This window comes from Saccoglossus kowalevskii, chromosome 11, assembly GCF_978046115.1.
Source record: "Saccoglossus kowalevskii chromosome 11, keSacKowa6.1, whole genome shotgun sequence".
Taxonomy (NCBI): Eukaryota; Metazoa; Hemichordata; class Enteropneusta; family Harrimaniidae; genus Saccoglossus; species Saccoglossus kowalevskii.
Window position 1 is genome coordinate 37,839,444 of NC_140651.1, and position 25,076 is coordinate 37,864,519.

Sequence of the window (25,076 nt, forward strand, 5' to 3'; positions counted from 1 at the left end):
CATGTAACTCAATGTCAGCATCTCACACCCATGTAACTCAATGTCAGCATCTCACACCCATATAACTCAGTGTCAGCATCTCGCATGTAACTCAATGTCAGCATCTCACACCCATGTGATTCAATGTCAACATCTCACACCCATGTAACTCACTGTCAGCATCTCACACCTATGTAACTCAATGTCAGCATCTCGCACCCATGTAACTCAGTGTCAGTATCTCGCATGTAACCCAATGTCAGCATCTCGCACCCATGTAACTCAATGTCAGCATCTCACACCCATGTAACTCAATGTCAACATCTCGCACCCATGTAACTCAATGTCAGCATCTCACACCCATGTAACTCAATGTCTGCATCTCACACTCATGTAACTCAATGTCAGCATCTCACACCCATGTAACTCAATGTCAGCATCTCACACCCATGTAACTCAATGTCAGCATCTCACACACATGTAACTCAATGTCAGCATCTCACACCCATGTAACTCAATGTCAGCATCTCACACCAATGTAACTCAATGTCAGCATCTCGCATGTAGCTCAATGTCAGCATCTCACACCCATGTGATTCAATGTCAGCATCTCACACCCATGTAACTCAATGGCAGCATCTCACACCAATGTAACTCAATGTCAGCATCTCACACCCATGTAACTCAATGTCAGCATCTCACACCAATGTAACTCAATGTCAGCATCTCACACCCATGTAACTCAATGTCAGCATCTCACACTCATGTAACTCAATGTCAGCATCCCACACTCATGTAACTCAATGTCAGCATCTCACTCTCATGTAACTCAATGTCAGCATCTCACACCCATGTAACTCAATGTCAGCATCTCACACCAATGTAACTCAATGTCAGTTTCTCACATGTAACTCAATGTTATCATCGCACACCCATGTAACTCAATGTCAACATCTCGCACCCATGTAACTCAATGTCAGCATCTCACACCCATGTAACTCAATGTCAGCATCTCACACCCATGTAACTCAATGTCAGCATCTCACTCCAATGTAACTCAATGTCAGCATCTCACACCCATGTAACTCAATGTCAGCATCTCACACCCATGTAACTCAATGTCAGCATCTCACACTCATGTAACTCAATGTCAGCATCCCACACTCATGTAACTCAATGTCAGCATCTCACACCCATGTAACTCAATGTCAGCATCTCACACCCATGTAACTCAATGTCAGCATCTCACACCCATGTAACTCAATGTCAGCATCTCACACCCATGTAACTCAATGTCAGCATCTCGCACCCATGTAATTCAATGTCAGCATCTCACACCCATGTAACTCAATGTCAGCATCTCACACCCATGTAACTCAATGTCAGCATCTCACACCCATGTAACTCAATGTCAGCATCTCACACTCATGTAACTCAATGTCAGCATCCCACACTCATGTAACTCAATGTCAGCATCTCACACTCATGTAACTCAATGTCAGCATCTCACACCCATGTAACTCAATGTCAGCATCTCACACCAATGTAACTCAATGTCAGTTTCTCACATGTAACTCAATGTTATCATCGCACACCCATGTAACTCAATGTCAACATCTCGCACCCATGTAACTCAATGTCAGCATCTCACACCCATGTAACTCAATGTCAGCATCTCACACCCATGTAACTCAATGTCAGCATCTCACTCCAATGTAACTCAATGTCAGCATCTCACACCCATGTAACTCAATGTCAGCATCTCACACCCATGTAACTCAATGTCAGCATCTCACACTCATGTAACTCAATGTCAGCATCCCACACTCATGTAACTCAATGTCAGCATCTCACACCCATGTAACTCAATGTCAGCATCTCACACCCATGTAACTCAATGTCAGCATCTCACACCCATGTAACTCAATGTCAGCATCTCACACCCATGTAACTCAATGTCAGCATCTCGCACCCATGTAATTCAATGTCAGCATCTCACACCCATGTAACTCAATGTCAGCATCTCGCACCCATGTAACTCAATGTCAGCATCTCACACCCATATAACTCAGTGTCAGCATCTTGCATGTAACTCAATGTCAGCATATTGCACTGATGTAACTCAATGTCAGCATCCCACACTCATGTAACTCAATGTCAGCATCTCACACCCATATAACTCAGTGTCAGCATCTCGCATGTAACTCAATGTCAGCATCTCAAACCCATGTAACTCACTGTCAGCATCTCACACCCATGTAACTCAATGTCAGCATCTCACACCCATGTAACTCAATGTCAGCATCTCACACCCATGTAACTCAATGTCAGCATCTCACACCAATGTAACTCAATGTCAGCATCTCACACCAATGTAACTCAATGTCAGCATCTCACACCCATGTAACTCAATGTCAGCATCTCACACTCATGTAACTCAATGTCAGCATCCCACACTCATGTAACTCAATGTCAGCATCTCACACTCATGTAACTCAATGTCAGCATCTCACACCCATGTAACTCAATGTCAGCATCTCATACCAATGTAACTCAATGTCAGCTTCTCACATGTAACTCAATGTTATCATCGCACACCCATGTAACTCAATGTCAACATCTCGCACCCATGTAACTCAATGTCAGCATCTCACACCCATGTAACTCAATGGCAGCATCTCACACCAATGTAACTCAATGTCAGCATCTCACACCAATGTAACTCAATGTCAGCATCTCACACCAATGTAACTCAATGTCAGCATTTCACACCCATGTAACTCAATGTCAGCATCTCACACTCATGTAACTCAATGTCAGCATCTCACACTCATGTAACTCAATGTCAGCATCTCACACTCATGTAACTCAATGTCAGCATCCCACACTCATGTAACTCAATGTCAGCATCTCACACTCATGTAACTCAATGTCAGCATCTCACACCCATGTAACTCAATGTCAGCATCTCACATCCATGTAACTCAATGTCAGCATCTCACACCCATGTAATTCAATGTCAGCATCTCACACCCATATAACTCAGTGTCAGCATCTCGCATGTAACTCAATGTCAGCATCTCACACCCATGTAACTCAATGTCAGCATCCCACACTCATGTAACTCAATGTCAGCATCTCACACCCATGTAACTCAATGTCAGCATCTCACACCCATGTAACTCAATGTCAGCATCTCACACCCATGTAACTCAATGTCAGCATCTCACACCCATGTAACTCAATGTCAGCATCTCGCACCCATGTAATTCAATGTCAGCATCTCACACCCATGTAACTCAATGTCAGCATCTCACACCCATGTAACTCAATGTCAGCATCTCACACCCATGTAACTCAATGTCAGCATCTCACACCCATGTAACTCAATGTCAGCATCTCACACCCATGTAACTCAATGTCAGCATCTCACACCCATATAACTCAGTGTCAGCATCTCGCATGTAACTCAATGTCAGCATCTCACACTCATGTAACTCAATGTCAGCATCTCACACCCATGTAACTCAATGTCAGCATCTCATACCAATGTAACTCAATGTCAGCTTCTCACATGTAACTCAATGTTATCATCGCACACCCATGTAACTCAATGTCAACATCTCGCACCCATGTAACTCAATGTCAGCATCTCACACCCATGTAACTCAATGTCAGCATCTCACACTCATGTAACTCAATGTCAGCATCCCACACTCATGTAACTCAATGTCAGCATCTCACACCCATGTAACTCAATGTCAGCATCTCACACCCATGTAACTCAATGTCAGCATCTCACACCCATGTAACTCAATGTCAGCATCTCACACCCATGTAACTCAATGTCAGCATCTCGCACCCATGTAATTCAATGTCAGCATCTCACACCCATGTAACTCAATGTCAGCATCTCACACCCATGTAACTCAATGTCAGCATCTCACACCCATGTAACTCAATGTCAGCATCTCACACTCATGTAACTCAATGTCAGCATCCCACACTCATGTAACTCAATGTCAGCATCTCACACTCATGTAACTCAATGTCAGCATCTCACACCCATGTAACTCAATGTCAGCATCTCACACCAATGTAACTCAATGTCAGTTTCTCACATGTAACTCAATGTTATCATCGCACACCCATGTAACTCAATGTCAACATCTCGCACCCATGTAACTCAATGTCAGCATCTCACACCCATGTAACTCAATGTCAGCATCTCACACCCATGTAACTCAATGTCAGCATCTCACTCCAATGTAACTCAATGTCAGCATCTCACACCCATGTAACTCAATGTCAGCATCTCACACCCATGTAACTCAATGTCAGCATCTCACACTCATGTAACTCAATGTCAGCATCCCACACTCATGTAACTCAATGTCAGCATCTCACACCCATGTAACTCAATGTCAGCATCTCACACCCATGTAACTCAATGTCAGCATCTCACACCCATGTAACTCAATGTCAGCATCTCACACCCATGTAACTCAATGTCAGCATCTCGCACCCATGTAATTCAATGTCAGCATCTCACACCCATGTAACTCAATGTCAGCATCTCGCACCCATGTAACTCAATGTCAGCATCTCACACCCATATAACTCAGTGTCAGCATCTTGCATGTAACTCAATGTCAGCATATTGCACTGATGTAACTCAATGTCAGCATCCCACACTCATGTAACTCAATGTCAGCATCTCACACCCATATAACTCAGTGTCAGCATCTCGCATGTAACTCAATGTCAGCATCTCAAACCCATGTAACTCACTGTCAGCATCTCACACCCATGTAACTCAATGTCAGCATCTCACACCCATGTAACTCAATGTCAGCATCTCACACCCATGTAACTCAATGTCAGCATCTCACACCAATGTAACTCAATGTCAGCATCTCACACCAATGTAACTCAATGTCAGCATCTCACACCCATGTAACTCAATGTCAGCATCTCACACTCATGTAACTCAATGTCAGCATCCCACACTCATGTAACTCAATGTCAGCATCTCACACTCATGTAACTCAATGTCAGCATCTCACACCCATGTAACTCAATGTCAGCATCTCATACCAATGTAACTCAATGTCAGCTTCTCACATGTAACTCAATGTTATCATCGCACACCCATGTAACTCAATGTCAACATCTCGCACCCATGTAACTCAATGTCAGCATCTCACACCCATGTAACTCAATGGCAGCATCTCACACCAATGTAACTCAATGTCAGCATCTCACACCAATGTAACTCAATGTCAGCATCTCACACCAATGTAACTCAATGTCAGCATTTCACACCCATGTAACTCAATGTCAGCATCTCACACTCATGTAACTCAATGTCAGCATCTCACACTCATGTAACTCAATGTCAGCATCCCACACTCATGTAACTCAATGTCAGCATCTCACACTCATGTAACTCAATGTCAGCATCTCACACCCATGTAACTCAATGTCAGCATCTCACATCCATGTAACTCAATGTCAGCATCTCACACCCATGTAATTCAATGTCAGCATCTCACACCCATATAACTCAGTGTCAGCATCTCGCATGTAACTCAATGTCAGCATCTCACACCCATGTAACTCAATGTCAGCATCCCACACTCATGTAACTCAATGTCAGCATCTCACACCCATGTAACTCAATGTCAGCATCTCACACCCATGTAACTCAATGTCAGCATCTCACACCCATGTAACTCAATGTCAGCATCTCACACCCATGTAACTCAATGTCAGCATCTCGCACCCATGTAATTCAATGTCAGCATCTCACACCCATGTAACTCAATGTCAGCATCTCACACCCATGTAACTCAATGTCAGCATCTCACACCCATGTAACTCAATGTCAGCATCTCACACCCATGTAACTCAATGTCAGCATCTCACACCCATGTAACTCAATGTCAGCATCTCACACCCATATAACTCAGTGTCAGCATCTCGCATGTAACTCAATGTCAGCATCTCACACTCATGTAACTCAATGTCAGCATCTCACACCCATGTAACTCAATGTCAGCATCTCATACCAATGTAACTCAATGTCAGCTTCTCACATGTAACTCAATGTTATCATCGCACACCCATGTAACTCAATGTCAACATCTCGCACCCATGTAACTCAATGTCAGCATCTCACACCCATGTAACTCAATGGCAGCATCTCACACCAATGTAACTCAATGTCAGCATCTCACACCAATGTAACTCAATGTCAGCATCTCACACCAATGTAACTCAATGTCAGCATTTCACACCCATGTAACTCAATGTCAGCATCTCACACTCATGTAACTCAATGTCAGCATCCCACACTCATGTAACTCAATGTCAGCATCTCACACCCATGTAACTCAATGTCAGCATCTCACACCCATGTAACTCAATGTCAGCATCTCACACCCATGTAACTCAATGTCAGCATCTCACACCCATGTAACTCAATGTCAGCATCTCGCACCCATGTAATTCAATGTCAGCATCTCACACCCATGTAACTCAATGTCAGCATCTCACACCCATGTAACTCAATGTCAGCATCTCACACCCATGTAACTCAATGTCAGCATCTCACATCCATGTAACTCAATGTCAGCATCTCACACCCATGTAATTCAATGTCAGCATCTCACACCCATATAACTCAGTGTCAGCATCTCGCATGTAACTCAATGTCAGCATCTCACACCCATGTAACTCAATGTCAGCATCCCACACTCATGTAACTCAATGTCAGCATCTCACACCCATGTAACTCAATGTCAGCATCTCACACCCATGTAACTCAATGTCAGCATCTCACACCCATGTAACTCAATGTCAGCATCTCACACCCATGTAACTCAATGTCAGCATCTCGCACCCATGTAATTCAATGTCAGCATCTCACACCCATGTAACTCAATGTCAGCATCTCACACCCATGTAACTCAATGTCAGCATCTCACACCCATGTAACTCAATGTCAGCATCTCACACCCATGTAACTCAATGTCAGCATCTCACACCCATGTAACTCAATGTCAGCATCTCACACCCATATAACTCAGTGTCAGCATCTCGCATGTAACTCAATGTCAGCATCTCACACCCATGTGATTCAATGTCAACATCTCACACCCATGTAACTCACTGTCAGCATCTCACACCTATGTAACTCAATGTCAGCATCTCGCACCCATGTAACTCAGTGTCAGTATCTCGCATGTAACCCAATGTCAGCATCTCGCACCCATGTAACTCAATGTCAGCATCTCACACCCATGTAACTCAATGTCAACATCTCGCACCCATGTAACTCAATGTCAGCATCTCACACCCATGTAACTCAATGTCTGCATCTCACACTCATGTAACTCAATGTCAGCATCTCACACCCATGTAACTCAATGTCAGCATCTCACACACATGTAACTCAATGTCAGCATCTCACACCCATGTAACTCAATGTCAGCATCTCACACCAATGTAACTCAATGTCAGCATCTCGCATGTAGCTCAATGTCAGCATCTCACACCCATGTGATTCAATGTCAGCATCTCACACCCATGTGATTCAATGTCAACATCTCACACCCATGTAACTCACTGTCAGCATCTCACACCTATGTAACTCAATGTCAGCATCTCGCACCCATGTAACTCAGTGTCAGTATTTCGCATGTAACCCAATGTCAGCATCTCGCACCCATGTAACTCAATGTCAGCATCTCACACCCATGTAACTCAATGTCAACATCTCACACCCATGTAACTCAATGTCAGCATCTCACACCCATGTAACTCAATGTCTGCATCTCACACTCATGTAACTCAATGTCAGCATCTCACACCCATGTAACTCAATGTCAGCATCTCACACCCATGTAACTCAATGTCAGCATCTCACACCCATGTAACTCAATGTCAGCATCTCACACCCATGTAACTCAATGTCAGCATCTCACATGTAACTCAATGTTATCGCACACCCATGTAACTCAATTTCAGCATCTCACATGTAACTCAATGTCAGCATCTCACACCCATGTAATTCAATGTCAGCATCTCATACCCATGTAACCCAATGTCAGCATATCACACCCATGTTACTCAATGTCATCATCTCACACCCATGTAACTCAATGTCAAAATCAAAAGTAATACCGGGTAATATTCAATAAAGCAGTTTAACCAAATTAAAATTTTATAGCAACAATAAAGAGTGTAACTTCTTACACTTATTGGGGTAAACTTAAATATAACAGGTAGATGAGATAGAGCCCAACTAGATCTGGAGAACAAGGCTTTGAAAGCCTGCTTCAAAATTAAACAAAACACTATTTTCGGAATCAGGTATCGCATTGCAAATACATCTAAAGATGTTTGATGCAGTAATTAAACCAGTCCTTTTGTACTGTGCAGAAATTTGGTCAGGTGACATAGTTAAACACACAAAGGATCTGTGCAACTTTGTAGCTCGAATGGACAAATTCCGCAGAGGAAATAGCAGGGCTTCCAATCAAGATACATGTACCCTCATGTCATAGAAAGCACTAAGCAAATGGTATTGGATGAGGATAAGGGTTATGCCAGAAAATACACTAATGAGCAAAGCATATAAGCTAGGTCTGAATATGCATGAATTAGGTACAAAAAATTGGGTGTCTAGTGTGATTCAAATATTGGTTGAGTTAAAACTCAATATCTAGAAGAACAATTAATTAAAACACAGTGAAGCATCAATAAGGCATTTGTGAAAAACTTGAAGTGCACTGCCAGAAAAGATGCCAGGAATTCATGGCGACTAAGGTACAAACCATAAAAATAAACTGAGAACGTAACAGAAAATTAAAAACAGATTTTTAAGTAGAGAAATAATAAAAAAACAAACATATCACTCTGCAATGACCAAACTCAAGTATGTGGTATGATAGCAGTAAAGATTCTATTCTATTCTATGTCATGGGTCCAAATTCACCTGTAGATCCAGCAACTTCACAACTTCAGGTAGCTCCTTGTTGATCGGGCAACTTCACCATCTCATTATTTTGATATGGTTTTTTTATGTGTCAGTGTGTCTTAGGGTTGTATAGTTGTTGTAAATAATTTTCTGTTTTCAGTTTACATATTGCAGGTAGTTTTAGGAAAATGTCTCTTGTTATTGTACCATTTGGATGCATTGAAGTCACTAAGAATGGGTTTTTAATAACAACATAAACTGTGAAATTTTTAATCTTGGATTGTCTACTTTAAAATAGAACCTAAGTCTATTATTTTCTGATGGTGATTTTGTTTACTGTTGTATCGTATGTAACAAATGTATCTACTAACATACTACTGTTATTGGCCTTATATGGCTGTTGTGGTTGTATTAAATAAATAAATAAAAATAAAATAAATCTCGCCAGGTAGCCCCTGTTGATCCGGAAACTTCACCTCTCCAGGTAGCCCCTGGTGATCCGGCAACTTTACCACTTCAGGTAGCCCTTGTTGTTCCGGCAACTTCACCACTCCAGTTAGCCCCTGTTGATCTGGTAACTTCACAACTCCAGTTAGCCCCTGTTGATCTGGTAACTTCACAACTCCAGGTAGCCCCTGTTGATTCGACAACTTCACCACTCCAGTTAGCCCCTGTTGATCTGGTAACTTCACAACTCCAGTTAGCCCCTGTTGATCTGGTAACTTCACAACTTCAGGTAGCTCCTGTTGATTCAGCAACTTCACAACTTCAGGTAGCCCCTGGTGATCTGGCAACTTTACCACTCCAGGTAGCCCCAGTTGATCCAGCAACTTCACAACTTTAGGTAGCCCCTGTTGATCTGGCAACTACACCACTTCAGGTAGCCCCTGTTGATCCAGCAACTTCACCACTCCAGGTAGCCCCTGTTGATCTGGCAACTTCACAACTCCAGATAGCCCCTGTTGATCCGGCAACTTTACCACTCCAGGTAGCCCCAGTTGATCCAGCAACTTCACAACTCCAGGTAGCCCCTGTTGATCCAGCAACTTCACCACTTCAGGTAGCCCCTGGTGATCCGGCAACTTTACCACTCCAGGTAGCCCCAGTTGATCCAGCAACTTCACAACTTCAGGTAGCCCCTGTTGATCTGGCAACTTCACCACTACAGGTAGCCCTTGTTGATCTGGCAACTTCCTCACTTCAGGTAGCCCCTGTTGATCCAGCAACTTCACAACTTCCGGTAGCCCCTGTTGATCAAGCAACTTTACCACTTCAGGTAGCCCCTGTTAATCTGGCAACTTCACCATTCCAGGTAGCCCCTGTTGATTCGGCAACTTCACCACCTTGCCAGGTATCCCCTGTTGATCCGGCAACTTCACCACCTTGCCAGGTAGCCCCTGTTGATCTTGCAACTTCACCACTTCAGGTAGCCCCTGTTGATCTGGCAACTTCATCACCTTGCCAGGTAGCTTCTGTTGATCCGGCAACTTCACCACTTCAGGTAGCCTCTGTTGATCCAGCAACTTCACCACTTCAGGTAGCTCCTGTTGATCCAGCAACTTCACCACCTTGCCAGGTAGCCCCTGTTGATCCGGCAACTTCACCACCTTGCTAGGTAGCCCCTGTTGATCTGGCAAATTCACCACCTTTCCAGGTAGCCCCTGTTGATCCAGCAACTTCACCACCTTGCCAGGTAGCCCCTGTTGATCCAGCAACTTCACCACCTTGCCAGGTAGCTCCTGTTGATCTGGCAACTTCACCACTCCAGGTAGCTCCTGTTGATCCAGCAACTTCACAACTTCAGGTAGCCCCTGTTGATCCAGCAACTTTACCACTTCAGGTAGCCCTTGTTGATCTGGCAACTTCACCACTCCAGGTAGCCCCTGTTGATCTGGTAACTTCACAACTCCAGGTAGCCCCTGTTGATCTGACAACTTCACCACTTCAGGTAGCCCCTGTTGATCCAGCCACTTCAGGTAGCTCCTGTTGATCCAGCCACTTCAGGTAGCTCCTGTTGATTCAGCAACTTCACAACTTCAGGTAGCCCCTGGTGATCCGGCAACTTTACCACTCCAGGTAGCCCCAGTTGATCCAGCAACTTCACAATTTCAGGTAGCCCCTGTTGATCTGGCAACTACACCACTTCAGGTAGCCCCTGTTGATCTGGCAACTTCACAACTCCAGATAGCTCCTGTTGATCTGGCAACTTTACCACTCCAGGTAGCCCCAGTTGATCCAGCAACTTCACAACTCCAGGTAGCCCCTGTTGATCCAGCAACTTCACCACTTCAGGTAGCCCCTGGTGATCCGGCAACTTTACCACTCCAGGTAGCCCCAGTTGATCCGGCAACTTCACAACTTCAGGTAGCCCCTGTTGATCTGGCAAGTTCACCACTACAGGTAGCCCTTGTTGATCTGGCAACTTCCCCACTTCAGGTAGCCCCTGTTGATCCAGCAACTTCACAACTTCCGGTAGCCCCTGTTGATCAAGCAACTTCACCACTTCAGGTAGCCCCTGTTAATCTGGCAACTTCACCACTCCAGGTAGCCCCTGTTGATCCAGCAACTTCAGGTAGCCCCTGTTGATCCAGCAACTTTACCACTCCAGGTAGCCCCTGTTGATCTGGCAACTTCACCACTCCAGGTAGCCCCTGTTGATCTGGCAACTTCATCACCTTGCCAGGTAGCTCCTGTTGATCCGGCAACTTCACCACTTCAGGTAGCCCCTGTTGATCCAGCAACTTCACCACTTCAGGTAGCCCCTGTTGATCCAGCAACTTCACCACCTTGCCAGGTAGCTCCTGTTGATCTGGCAACTTCACCTCTTCAGGTAGCCCCTGTTGATCCGGCAACTTCACCACTTCAGGTAGCTCCTGTTGATCCAGCAACTTCACCACCTTGCCAGGTAGCCCCTGTTGATCCAGCAACTTCACCACCTTGCCAGGTAGCCCCTGTTGATCCGGCAACTTCACCTCTTCAGGTAGCCCCTGTTGATCCAGCAACTTCACAACTCCAGGTAGCCCCTGTTGATCCAGCAACTTCACCACTTCAGGTAGCCCCTGGTGATCCGGCAACTTTACCACTCCAGGTAGCCCCAGTTGATCCAGCAACTTCACAACTTCAGGTAGCCCCTATTGATCTGGCAACTTCACCACTTCAGGTAGCCCTTGTTGATCTGGCAACTTCCCCACTTCAGGTAGCCCCTGTTGATCCAGCAACTTCACAACTTCCGGTAGCCCCTGTTGATCAAGCAACTTTACCACTTCAGGTAGCCCCTGTTAATCTGGCAACTTCACCACTCCAGGTAGCCCCTGTTGATCCAGCAACTTCTCAACTTCAGGTAGCCCCTGTCGATCCAGCAACTTTACCACTCCAGGTAGCCCCTGTTGATCTGGCAACTTCACCACTTCAGGTAGCTCCTGTTGATCTGGCAACTTCATCACCTTGCCAGGTAGCTCCTGTTGATCCGGCAACTTCACCACTTCAGGTAGCCCCTGTTGATCCAGCAACTTCACCACTTCAGGTAGCTCCTGTTGATCTGGCAAATTCACCACCTTGCCAGGTAGCTCCTGTTGATCCGGCAACTTCACCTCTTCAGGTAGCCCCTGTTGATCCGGCAACTTCACCACTTCAGGTAGCTCCTGTTGATCCAGCAACTTCACCACCTTGCAAGGTAGCCCCTGTTGATCCAGCAACTTCACCACCTTGCCAGGTAGCCCATGTTGATCAAGCAATTTCACAACTTCAAGTAGCCCCTGTTGATCTGGCAACTTCACCTCTTCAGGTAGCCCCTGTTGATCCGGCAACTTCACCACTTCAGGTAGCTCCTGTTGATCCAGCAACTTCACCACCTTGCCAGGTAGCCCCTGTTGATCCAGCAACTTCACCACCTTGCCAGGTAGCCCCTGTTGATCCGGCAACTTCACCTCTTCAGGTAGCCCCTGTTGATCCAGCAACTTCACAACTCCAGGTAGCCCCTGTTGATCCAGCAACTTCACCACTTCAGGTAGCCCCTGGTGATCCGGCAACTTTACCACTCCAGGTAGCCCCAGTTGATCCAGCAACTTCACAACTTCAGGTAGCCCCTATTGATCTGGCAACTTCACCACTTCAGGTAGCCCTTGTTGATCTGGCAACTTCCCCACTTCAGGTAGCCCCTGTTGATCCAGCAACTTCACAACTTCCGGTAGCCCCTGTTGATCAAGCAACTTTACCACTTCAGGTAGCCCCTGTTAATCTGGCAACTTCACCACTCCAGGTAGCCCCTGTTGATCCAGCAACTTCTCAACTTCAGGTAGCCCCTTTCGATCCAGCAACTTTACCACTCCAGGTAGCCCCTGTTGATCTGGCAACTTCACCACTTCAGGTAGCTCCTGTTGATCTGGCAACTTCATCACCTTGCCAGGTAGCTCCTGTTGATCCGGCAACTTCACCACTTCAGGTAGCCCCTGTTGATCCAGCAACTTCACCACTTCAGGTAGCTCCTGTTGATCTGGCAAATTCACCACCTTGCCAGGTAGCTCCTGTTGATCCGGCAACTTCACCTCTTCAGGTAGCCCCTGTTGATCCGGCAACTTCACCACTTCAGGTAGCTCCTGTTGATCCAGCAACTTCACCACCTTGCAAGGTAGCCCCTGTTGATCCAGCAACTTCACCACCTTGCCAGGTAGCCCATGTTGATCAAGCAATTTCACAACTTCAAGTAGCCCCTGTTGATCCAGCAACTTTACCACTCTAGGTAGCCACTGTTGATCTGGCAACTTAACCACTCCAGGTAGCCCCTGTTGATCCAGCAACTTCAGCAACTTGTCAGACGTTGTCACAACTAATTCAGTTTTATTTATGTCCCTTGTGAATGAGGATGGTGTTTAATCAATGTTTTTCAAAACAATTGGAAGACTTATTAGCTTGACTATCCAAACAATCCACTAAGACTGGGACTGCTCTATGTGAAGTAAGTGCTTCTACCCATTACGCTTGTACATTGTTAGACAACCAAATGTTGTACCATTTAAAATCTCCAGTAAGGACTAGAATCACTGTGATTAAACTCATTTTTGTCTAGGTTAGACAGTATCTAACTATACAAATTCTGTGGGGAATAATAAACTAGAGAACTATAGCTAAAGCAGCTTCTTCTAATTATATTGATTCATAAGTATATGTTTTTCAGAACCATCATGCTGCTCATCCAGCCAATCTGAATCATCTTTGCACACAGCAAAGCGCATATTTCATAGTTTAGACAGTGAAAGTAAAGCGGAAAAACAAGATAAGATACATTGTGTAAGAAATGCATTAAAGGAACTTGAAGAGAAGAGAAATAAACGATTACGAGATGCCCAAATGATAGGACAAGTTGTTGAACAAAATGATGACACTGAAGTGATTAACATCAGTTGCAAGAAAGTAACGTTTAGTTGGCAAAGAGGATTCAAAATTGGTGAGTTTAAGAATTCCTTGCTATTTGACAAAGTCAGAAGATTTTCATATTTGTTTTTCGTTATACATGACCATTTTTATCTTCTTTAGGAGTTTATAAGTATTATTAATGCTAAGAAATGACACATGAGACAGGATTGCCGTTTGAAATGGGGGAAGTGAATGTCACACTAGGCGTTGTCACGTGTCACCTCATAGTGATCCTCATTATGAGGTGGCGACGCATGCTACCCGAGTAACACCTGCCGACACAGTGGCTCTGCATCAGGCGTCGTAGCGGCCGACCCCATGACAGGAGACGTAGATATATTATACCATGTCATGGTAAGGGCAACGTCGTACCTGACCAGAGCCAGCATGCTCTGTGTGGCATTTCCCCCAAATTAAAGAGGAGGTGGTGGAATTGAACAATTCGCATGATGTGTTGAGGAAAGCATCGCTTGTTCTAGAATGTGGAGAGCCTGCATGGGATATGAGTACATGGTTACAGAGCAGGAATTACAATGTAGTAAAATTAAAAAATTACAAATAAAAATTGCAAGTGAATAACAATTGAAACAAAAGATCTATAATGTCGATCGGAGATGATTGGTAAATGTAAAAATGACTAGTGTGGATTGCAAGTGAAATACAAGCAGAGCCAGCGAATGAATAGAATGTCTCAATAGCATTGTTTGAAAAACATTGTGAGTTGGTTGGCTTAGTTCTGAGGTTCGGTGTGGTTGGCGAGGATCCTTGGCACTGCATGAAGGGTTGTGGCTGGAGTCTTAATGTAGAGCTGGTATGAGTCACTGCGCCATCGTCCAAGGGTCTTGATGAGCCAGTCGGGAAGGTTGGCCTCGGCGGCTGTTGTGGCGGCTCCAGCACGAAAGCTGTGTGATGAGTATTTCTCTGCACTCGGGATCCCTGCTTGCATGAGGAGGGTTCTGATTGAGTCGGTGACGGTTTGACGTGTTAGATATGAGCCGTTGGTAAACTGGAATGCTGGTGCATGCTGGGAGAATGTGGTACGTGTACTTGCCTTGATGTATTTGTGGTAAGCTCGCACTGCGCAAACCGAGGAGCCAGATGAGGCTATGGTCTGTGTGGATCATTTTTGGCTGCCTTGATGTTGACGGTGATTGCACTACCAAGATTGACATCGGATCGGAGAAGCGTGCGTTCACGGTCAAATGTTGTTTTCGTCAGAGAGGCAAATTCGCTCACTCGAAAGAACCCGAAGAAGGCCATGGTAAATGCGGCCTATAACATCAGTATGTCTGTTACATCCATATTGATGCAGCAGCGCAACTGATTTTTTAGTGTTCTCATTAATTGAATGGTTATCGGTAATCGTGTAGCCGTAGGGTCACCAATTTGTTTCTTGATGCCTTGGAGTGTGCGAAGCAGTAGATGATCCTCTGGAAACTCTGGGTAGCCCATCTCTGTGTGCTGTCGTAGGATAGCGGTGAGGTATACTTTGATTGTTTTATACGTCAATGAGAGTGATGCTAGGTGTGTGACGAAGAGGATGGCAGAGCGGCGTGTGACTGGTAGCGGGGCGAGACCGCAGTTGTGACAGAAGTTGTAATATACTGATTGCCCATTGTTGTCCATCACTTTCCAGTCAAGTAACTTAGTTGGTGCTCCCTTATTTGTTTGTCCCTGTTCATGCAATGCACAAAAGCTGTCTTATAGGTTGACCCCTGTAACTATGTCAGGATTTACTAAATGATTCTTCAGCAGTGAACAGGCAGATTTAAACATAGATGACAGTGTGGAGCTGTTCCTAAAGATGGTTGTCTGTTTTCGTCAACAATTCTATTTTCAATTTCTTCTTGAAAACTACCAGCTACATTGCTTTAATACTTGGTATGTAGGGCCCATGCATTTTGTAACAAGATGGTAAAATTGGAATTGCCATGGCAACATCCAAATAAACTACTGTGGTTGTGGTATGGCAGAAACATTGTGGGAACACTAATAACCATGGCAAATAGTTATAGCTTCATAATTATAGGTAGTTTTTACATCTCACAATAAAGCTTTTCTTGTGATAGTGTACAATAAACTATGTCCACTTCTACGCTATGTATTTGAAAGGTGCACACTGTGATAGTGTACAATAAACTATGTCCACTTCTACGCTATGTATTTGAAAGGTGCACACTGTGATAGTGTACAATAAACTATGTCCACTTCTACGCTATGTATTTGAAAGGTGCACACTGTGATAGTGTACAATAAACTATGTCCACTTCTACGCTATGTATTTGAAAGGTGGACACTGTGATAGTGTACAATAAACTATGTCCACTTCTACGCTATGTATTTGAAAGGTGGACACTGTGATAGTGTACAATAAACTATGTCCACTTCTACGCTATGTATTTGAAAGGTGGACACTGTGATAGTGTACAATAAACTATGTCCACTTCTACGCTATGTATTTGAAAGGTGCACACTGTGATAGTGTACAATAAACTATGTCCACTTCTACGCTATGTATTTGAAAGGTGGACACTGTGATAGTGTACAATAAACTATGTCCACTTCTACGCTATGTATTTGAAAGGTGGACACTGTGATAGTGTACAATAAACTATGTCCACTTCTACGCTATGTATTTGAAAGGTGGACACTGTGATAGTGTACAATAAACTATGTCCACTTCTACGCTATGTATTTGAAAGGTGGACACTGTGATAGTGTACAATAAACTATGTCCACTTCTACGCTATGTATTTGAAAGGTGGACACTGTGATAGTGTACAATAAACTATGTCCACTTCTACGCTATGTATTTGAAAGGTGGACACTGTGATAGTGTACAATAAACTATGTCCACTTCTACGCTATGTATTTGAAAGGTGGACACTGTGATAGTGTACAATAAACTATGTCCACTTCTACGCTATGTATTTGAAAGGTGGACACTGTGATAGTGTACAATAAACTATGTCCACTTCTACGCTATGTATTTGAAAGGTGGACACTGTGATATTTATGTTGTAATGATATCATATACACAATAATTAGAACTAGTTAAAAGTCATGTCATCTGAATAATATGTATGAGGTTTTTTTCTTAATACAGGTGAAGGGCAATGTGGCACTACTGTGTATTCTTGTATCAATATGGACACAGGGGAAACTTTAGCAATGAAAGCTGTGAGTATTATGCAACATATTCTGCATCTGGTGATTTTCAGTTTTATGAAATGGATTTTTCCCTGTCTGTGTGTGTACAAATGTACAAAATAAACATGCCTTATTGTTAGTTTGCAACATTAATTTATTATTTTGATTTAGTCATTGATGAAAGGAAAGGTATATTAGAGGAAAGTATCTGCTCTCATCATTGTTATTGATGTTGTTATCGCTTACAGTTAAATTACACCAAACAGTCTTCATTTGATCTTTTTCAAAATTAGATATACCATTAACGATTTTGGAATCTAGATGAAGAAAAATCTGTGTTGTATAATTTTCTAAGATAGTTCACTCAATATTGTCCAGATGTTGGCCAGTAAGTTTTCTTTAGATAGGTTTCTGTACTATTTGTGTACTGTTATTAGTTCTACTGCTGACCTCAGCTCATCATATTATCCACTGTTGTCAACTTTTTACATTTTTGACTTCTTTTTGGCCACAAATCTACTTGCTTTGATAACTCGGTATATATACCTTGGGTTGACTGTGTCTAGATTTGTTCATTTTGTTATGATAACTTTAATTCTCGAATTGACTCATGTGTGCAAAGCACAAAAAGGGAGTCTTTGCAGTTAGTGTGTCTGTGTGTGTGTCTGTGTGTGTGTCTGTTCAACTGATATCTCAAGAACCATACATTGATTTTTGATGAAACTTGGTGCACAGATGCTCTGGGCCAATCCGCAATTTGATTAGGTTTTGGTAAAAATCCTTGCATATTAATTACCTAAATTTGCATGATAATTAGCTGCTTTTTTGCTGTTCCATGACTGTTCCTCTGATATCTAAAGAACCACTCATTGGATTTTGATGAAACTTGGCACGTAGATGCTCTGAACTAATGCGCAGATTTGATTAGTTTTGGCTAAAAATCTGTGCAATAATAATTACCTAATTTGCATAATGATTAATAAATTTTTGGCTTTTCCACTGATATCTCGAGTACTAATCATCACATTTTAATAAAACTTGGTATATAGATATCATAGGACACTGCACAGACCTGATAGTTTTTAGGGTAATATCAGTACATATTACTTACCTAATTTGCATAATTAATTAATTTTCAGCTTTCGATATTTCAAGTAGTAATCATCACATTTCAATAAAACTGGTACATAGATGTCATAGGACACTGCACAGACCTGATAGTTTTTAGTGTAATATCAGTACATATTAATTACCTAATTTGCATAATTAGTTAATTTTCAGCTTTTGATATTTCAAGTAGTAATCATCACATTTCAATAAAACTTGGTACATAAATGTCATAGGACACTGCACAGACCTGATAGTTTTTAGTGTAATATCAGTACATATTAATTACTTAATTTGCGTAATTAATTAATTTTCAGCTTTTGATATTTTAAGTAGTAATCATCACATTACAATGAAACTTGGTACATAGTTACTTAAGGAATGTGCAGAGACCTGATTAGTTTTGGGGTGAATATTTGTGCATATTAATCACCTTATTAGCATAATTAGTTTATTTTCTGTTTTTCGTCTGATAACTTAAGTACTGATCATCATATTTCAATGAGACTTGCTACATAGATCCTCTAAGACTATGCAGAGACCTGATTAGTTTTAGGGTAAATAATTGTGTATATTAATTACCTAATTTGCATAATTAGTTAATTTTATCCATGAATGTTCCACTGATACTAGTATATAAAGAACCACTAATTGGATTTTAATGAAACTTTTATAGAGTATTCATCATCACATTTCAATGAACCTAGGACTATGCAGTGACCCAATTAGTTTTTGGTAAATATTTGTGCTTATTAATCACCTAATTAAAATAATTAATTAACACTGATATCTCAATTACTGATCATCACATTTAAATAAAATTTGGTAAATAAATGCTCTAGAACAATAGACAGGCCCGATTAATTTTGGGTTCAAATTTGTTCATATTATTCTAATCACTTTTCAATGAAACTTGGTACGTAGATATTACATTACACAGGCCTTTTTAGGTTTACACTCAAATCTGTTCATATCAGTTACCTGATTTACATATTATTAATTAGTTTTCATCTATTCCATCAATATCTCAAGTACAAGTAATTTTTGATTAATTTTTAATGTGTCTTCAATACTCTCAGCACACAGAAGTTCTTTCTAAGCTTTCTTTGATTTTATGTTTTGATCTCTGTGCGTCCGTGTGTGCGTGTGTGCATGCGTGTGTGTGTCCGGACCTGTATTTTAGACATGCCTGGACCAATCACAATCCAACTTCACACATACATCATACATGATATTATACATATGCACATCAATTTATTTCACGTTCTGCTAAAAATCATCAAAATCAAGCATTTCACGGCTGTTTGCAGACGGATTTAGTTCAAACTTGGTATATACATTAGACATTATGGGACCTTGATGCAAATAATTTTGTTTTTCAGATAAGATTCAAAATAGCCGACTGGTGGCCATTTGTTTTAATGAATGTGGTTCTAGTGTCATATCTCTGACTTGCTTTGACTGATTATGTTCAAATTTTAAATATTCATTATACATCATGTCATAGATATACAGATATATTGGTTCGACGATCCTATTAGAAATGGCCGAATAGTGGCCATTTTTGTGCTAAAAAATTATCAAATATCGAGCATTTCTGGTATTTATGGATGGATTTTGTTTAAACTTGGTACATACATTAGACATTACGGGTTCCTGGTGCACATCATTTTATTTTTCAGATCGGAATCAAAAAGGTTGACTGGTGGCAATTTTGTTTTAATGAATGGGCTTCTAGAGCCATAACTCTGACATGCTTTGACTGATTATATTCAAATTTTATGCATTCATTATACATATACATACATTTATTCAAAATGGCTGATTTTGAATGCTGTTCCAGAGCAATATCTCTCAATATGGACAAGTACTCGTCTGATGATCAGATACAAATGTCAATCATTTTAATGTTAAACAATCATCATAATCATATTCCTGACATGTTTATATTTCAGCTATATCACTATAAACAAAACTATATATCTTAAATTCGATAACTAACTGGTACTGTGCCATGCATGGCTTGTTTTAAAAAATTTATATTTTTTATTTGTCCTGTTACTTCTTGCCCTGTTATTTTACCTTGGGTGGACCTCTGCCAGATTTATTGATTTTATGAAAATAACGTTATGAATGTAGTAGAGTTTTTTTGCCACATCAATTTTAATCTATTTGAACTTTTTATATTTTATAGAATCCATAGTTACATCTAATTATTCTAAGAAAATTTTAGAACTTTATTGAACATACTTAAAACATTGTTAATATTAGGGATTTCAGAGGAAATTTATACACATACCATAGTGTAGTTTACATGGTGGCAGTGGATAGATCTCTACTAGAGCAATACAATGCACTTTATTTGATGAAAATTAGGGTAATCGTTCTCAAGATATGGTACTTTGTAGCTTCAATTAGCATCTCTTAATTTTGGACAAAGGATGACACAACAAAGCACTACTGAATAGTAAAGACAACGGCACCATTTTGGATAAATAAGCACTAATTATTTAATTGGAGCTGAACTTGAACTGCCATATCTAGATTTTTGACTATTTTGGACTATTAAAATATATATTTTTTCAAATTATGAGTGATAGATATGCTAGAAACATGTAAGTCAATACAAAAATTGTCGTTAAACTTTTGTTTTTATTGCCGTTTTGCCAAAGGGTAGCTGCCCACACCCACTTCTTCCGATGTCGTTGACCAAGTGACTGAAATCCCTATTAATATCCAACATTGTTATGATTATTTGCATGTATTTTTATGATTAATAAATCAGGGTCTTGTATGACATAATTTAGACAATTTGTATATGTTTACCAGTCAGCTACTTTTCACTAGATATCATGACATTTGTCACAGAAGATTTCTGATCATTTAAATAAGCAGTGTAGCAATTATTAACCCCCTTATTCATCTATCAATATGCAAATTAGTATGTTTTAATTCTGACATCAAAATGACCTTTGAAATGAGTACTACTCAGCGAGAACTCATCACATTCTTTAACCTTTTTTTTTGAAATTGGAGATGTGGTATATATGAACAATACATTGTCAGTGATTTTTGTTAAATTTTTGCATTGTAATGGTTTGGCTAGCTAAATGTAAAAATGAACAACATATTTTGAAAACATAAAAATAGACATTAAAAATTATTAAAGTTATTTCCTGATAACCCTTCAGTTCTCTTATTTTAGTGAATATTTCAGTCATTTTTGGTAAATAAGGCTTGTTGTAAATGTAAACGAAAAAAACACCAGCCTCTTTTTTTTGATATTTTATATATAGCTACGTTGAATAATTTATCAGATTAATTCATTTAGTATAATTGTAGTTTCAATTTTCAGGCTAGACTGATTGATTTGATATTCCTTACTCACTACGCATCAGCAGAACTATATCAGCTGACATGCTGATTGTGCAATTCATGTTATATTATTCTGTAATTGTATGTAATTGTTCTTGATCATTTCTAGTAACAAATTACATATTACTCTTTGTGATATATATATATATATGCACATGCAATGATTTCAAAATGACCGAATGGCACCCATTTTGGTTGTACAAATATATTAATATCAGGTATACTGCGTTGACGGATTTTCTTCCAACTTGGTGATAACATTAATGAATATGGGTAGTTGATTTACATCAATTTGATTTGTTTATTTGATTCAAGACAAATTCTATTCCAGACATACATGTATATCTTGTACATATCTTGGGCAATTCACTTCAAATTTATATGGCTGACTGCTGACCATTTTAGTTGTAAAAAAAAACAACTAAAATCAGGTATATGTTTAGATATGGCAAAAAAATGTTAGTAACCATAGCAAATAGTATCATACATCACATTATCAACTTTGTTTGAAGAATGACATTGCACAAAGACAGTAGATCTATTTAACAATAAGGTTTCTTGATTCAATACAAGGAGGTTTCTTGATTTTGTTTTAAGTTGGTGCAAAGACGATTCATAATAGAATACATAGGTGAGTCGGTTTGTTTTTCGCTGGCTGACCTTTGACAAGCTGGTGACCAGTTTTGTTCCTCAAAACACCATAAATCAGCAATTGGACATGTCATCACCTGTTTCTCATCGTGCCATGGCTGTTTTTTGTCAAACTTTGCATTATTTATGGTATGGTACCCATGCACATCATTTTGCATTCATCAGTATGTCTGTCCATCTATATCTCTGACAGTCTTAGCTGATCACATTTAAACTTTATATCTACCCCACATATGTAATGATATTCCTAACCCTATGCTATGATCCACCATTACTTATACAGGGCAAGCCATGTGTAGTTTAACTACGTTTTTTTAGCTCCGTTGTTGACTTTGTCGAGCAGAGCTTATCATATGAGTGATTGTCTGTCGTTGTCCGTTGTCCGTGTCAATATTTTACTCTTTCGACTTCTTCTTGGCAACTACAAGCCTGAATGCTTTGATACTTGGTGAATATGTACCTTGGGTAGACCTCTCTCAGATTTGTTCATTGATATCATCAATTCTCTAATTTTAATGAATATTTTTGTCTTTTTTGGTAAAAAGTGATTTTATTTTGACTTCTTGTTGAAAACCGCAAATCTGATTGTTTTGATATTATATATATAGGTACTACATGTGGACCTCTCTCAGATTTGTTCATTTCGTGATGATATCTTCAATTATCTAATTTTGAGCTATCTCAGCCGACAGGCTGCTTGTTTTAAAATTTCAATCAGTGTTCTATGTTATGTCTTGTTTCTGTAGATGAGGTATGTCCGAAATGAACACAGTATTATAAAGGATATTGCAGATGAAATAAAAACTTTTGAAGGAATACAACATCATAATTTAGTCAGATATTATGGGGTTGAACTCCACCGTGTAAGTAAATATTTTATTTTTAATTTAATAATCCACAGCACAGGTTGGATATCAGTAATCCATAAATGTTGTCTCAAATTTTCATTCACACAGTAATTGGTTTCTATGAATTTATGAACAATATTATGAATTTTGTAACATTGTAGACAATTGGTAGACTTGGTGTCACAAAAATAGACATACCGGTACATACTAGCGGATTACCTTGTAGATGATCGAAGTTATAATAGACTTTTGACATGTACACTGTCAGTGTCATAGTATAACCCAGAAACATGCAGCAATATTTAAATTGGAATTCTTGTTCTAATTCACAAGCATGAATCACTGCATGAATATTTCATGAAGAGGCTGATTTGAGACACATCTCTGGATTTGTTTTACAAAAAGATCAACTAATTTTCTAAACAACTGTTTTTCTACATTAACAATTTTGACAATGCTCATAAAATCACTACAAAACTAATAAACCAATAACAGAAGTATGTGACCCAAGCCAGTTGCATCATGGTGAATAAATGTGCCAGTTCTGATGTTTATGATGTTACTTTAAACACACTTGAATAGAGCCCTGAGTATATAACACTCCACTCATTTGTTTGGACATTTTATTCATCTGTTGTTCTTTTCAGTCATCTTGTAACATATGATTCATGAACAAGTTTAAAGTGGCAGCTTTATGCATTCAAAATGCCTGTCAAAAACAGTAAACTAAATGATAATCCAGTCAGTCATTCTATTCATCTTTATATATATTTTTAAATTTCACAAACTAAAACAAAAAGTTTCTATTGACCAATGGAATAAAATTTTTAAATGTCAACGCACTCTGTGCTTGTTGATTGTCTGATTTGATTAAACTGTCATTGATATTTATAAATATTTATAAAGATAAAGGAAATGCCTTTGTTCTGCTGACAGTTTAGCTAGGTCATTGATGGTTAATTTATTATTTCCAGTGTGATTCGTATAAATATTATGCAAATATATCCTGTGTTACTTGGCCTATGGTCTGTCCAAGCCTATATACCAGGTATTAACAATTTAATACTTAATTGGGCTACAACTATTTGTTTGTTTTTTTATTTGATTTTTTAAGGATGAGTTGTTGATATTCATGGAATATTGCGATGAAGGAACATTAGCAGAAGCTGCTAAGCAAGATCTTCCAGAGCATTTGATAAGAAGATATTCATATGAAATAACACAAGCTATAAATAAACTACATGAACATGGCATTGTACACAGAGATATCAAAGGTTTGTTCATATATTGTGATAATAGCTGATTGATTATTCCTGGATGGGTGTTGATTGATTCACTACCAGTCAGCAGATATATTACTGTACCAGCTTCAGGTTCTATACCAAGCATGTTGGTTTTTTATTTTGACAGGTCTGCTGAGCTATACTCATGGTGCTGTGTCTGGATGGGTGATTTTTTCTCTAAAACCGCCAATTTGACTTAATTTTTGTTTTGTAGCTGCATTGATGGTTGTAGATGACCTTTATCAGTTTTGTTAATTTGGTGATGAAATCTTTAATTCCCTATTTTTT

At 40.3% G+C, this 25,076-nt stretch overlaps 1 protein-coding gene across 1 annotated transcript in view; it reads left to right on the top strand.

Annotated features, from left to right (window-relative positions):
- Positions 1–25,076, top strand: part of LOC102807664 (mitogen-activated protein kinase kinase kinase 4-like) — a 320,941-nt gene that overhangs the window by 204,791 nt on the left and 91,074 nt on the right. The window contains exons 15-18 of the mRNA XM_085505174.1: positions 14,136–14,405; positions 17,481–17,554; positions 23,404–23,520; positions 24,620–24,779. Coding sequence (XP_085361300.1) covers positions 14,136–14,405; positions 17,481–17,554; positions 23,404–23,520; positions 24,620–24,779 — 621 coding nt within the window. The remainder of the gene's footprint in view (positions 1–14,135; positions 14,406–17,480; positions 17,555–23,403; positions 23,521–24,619; positions 24,780–25,076) is intronic.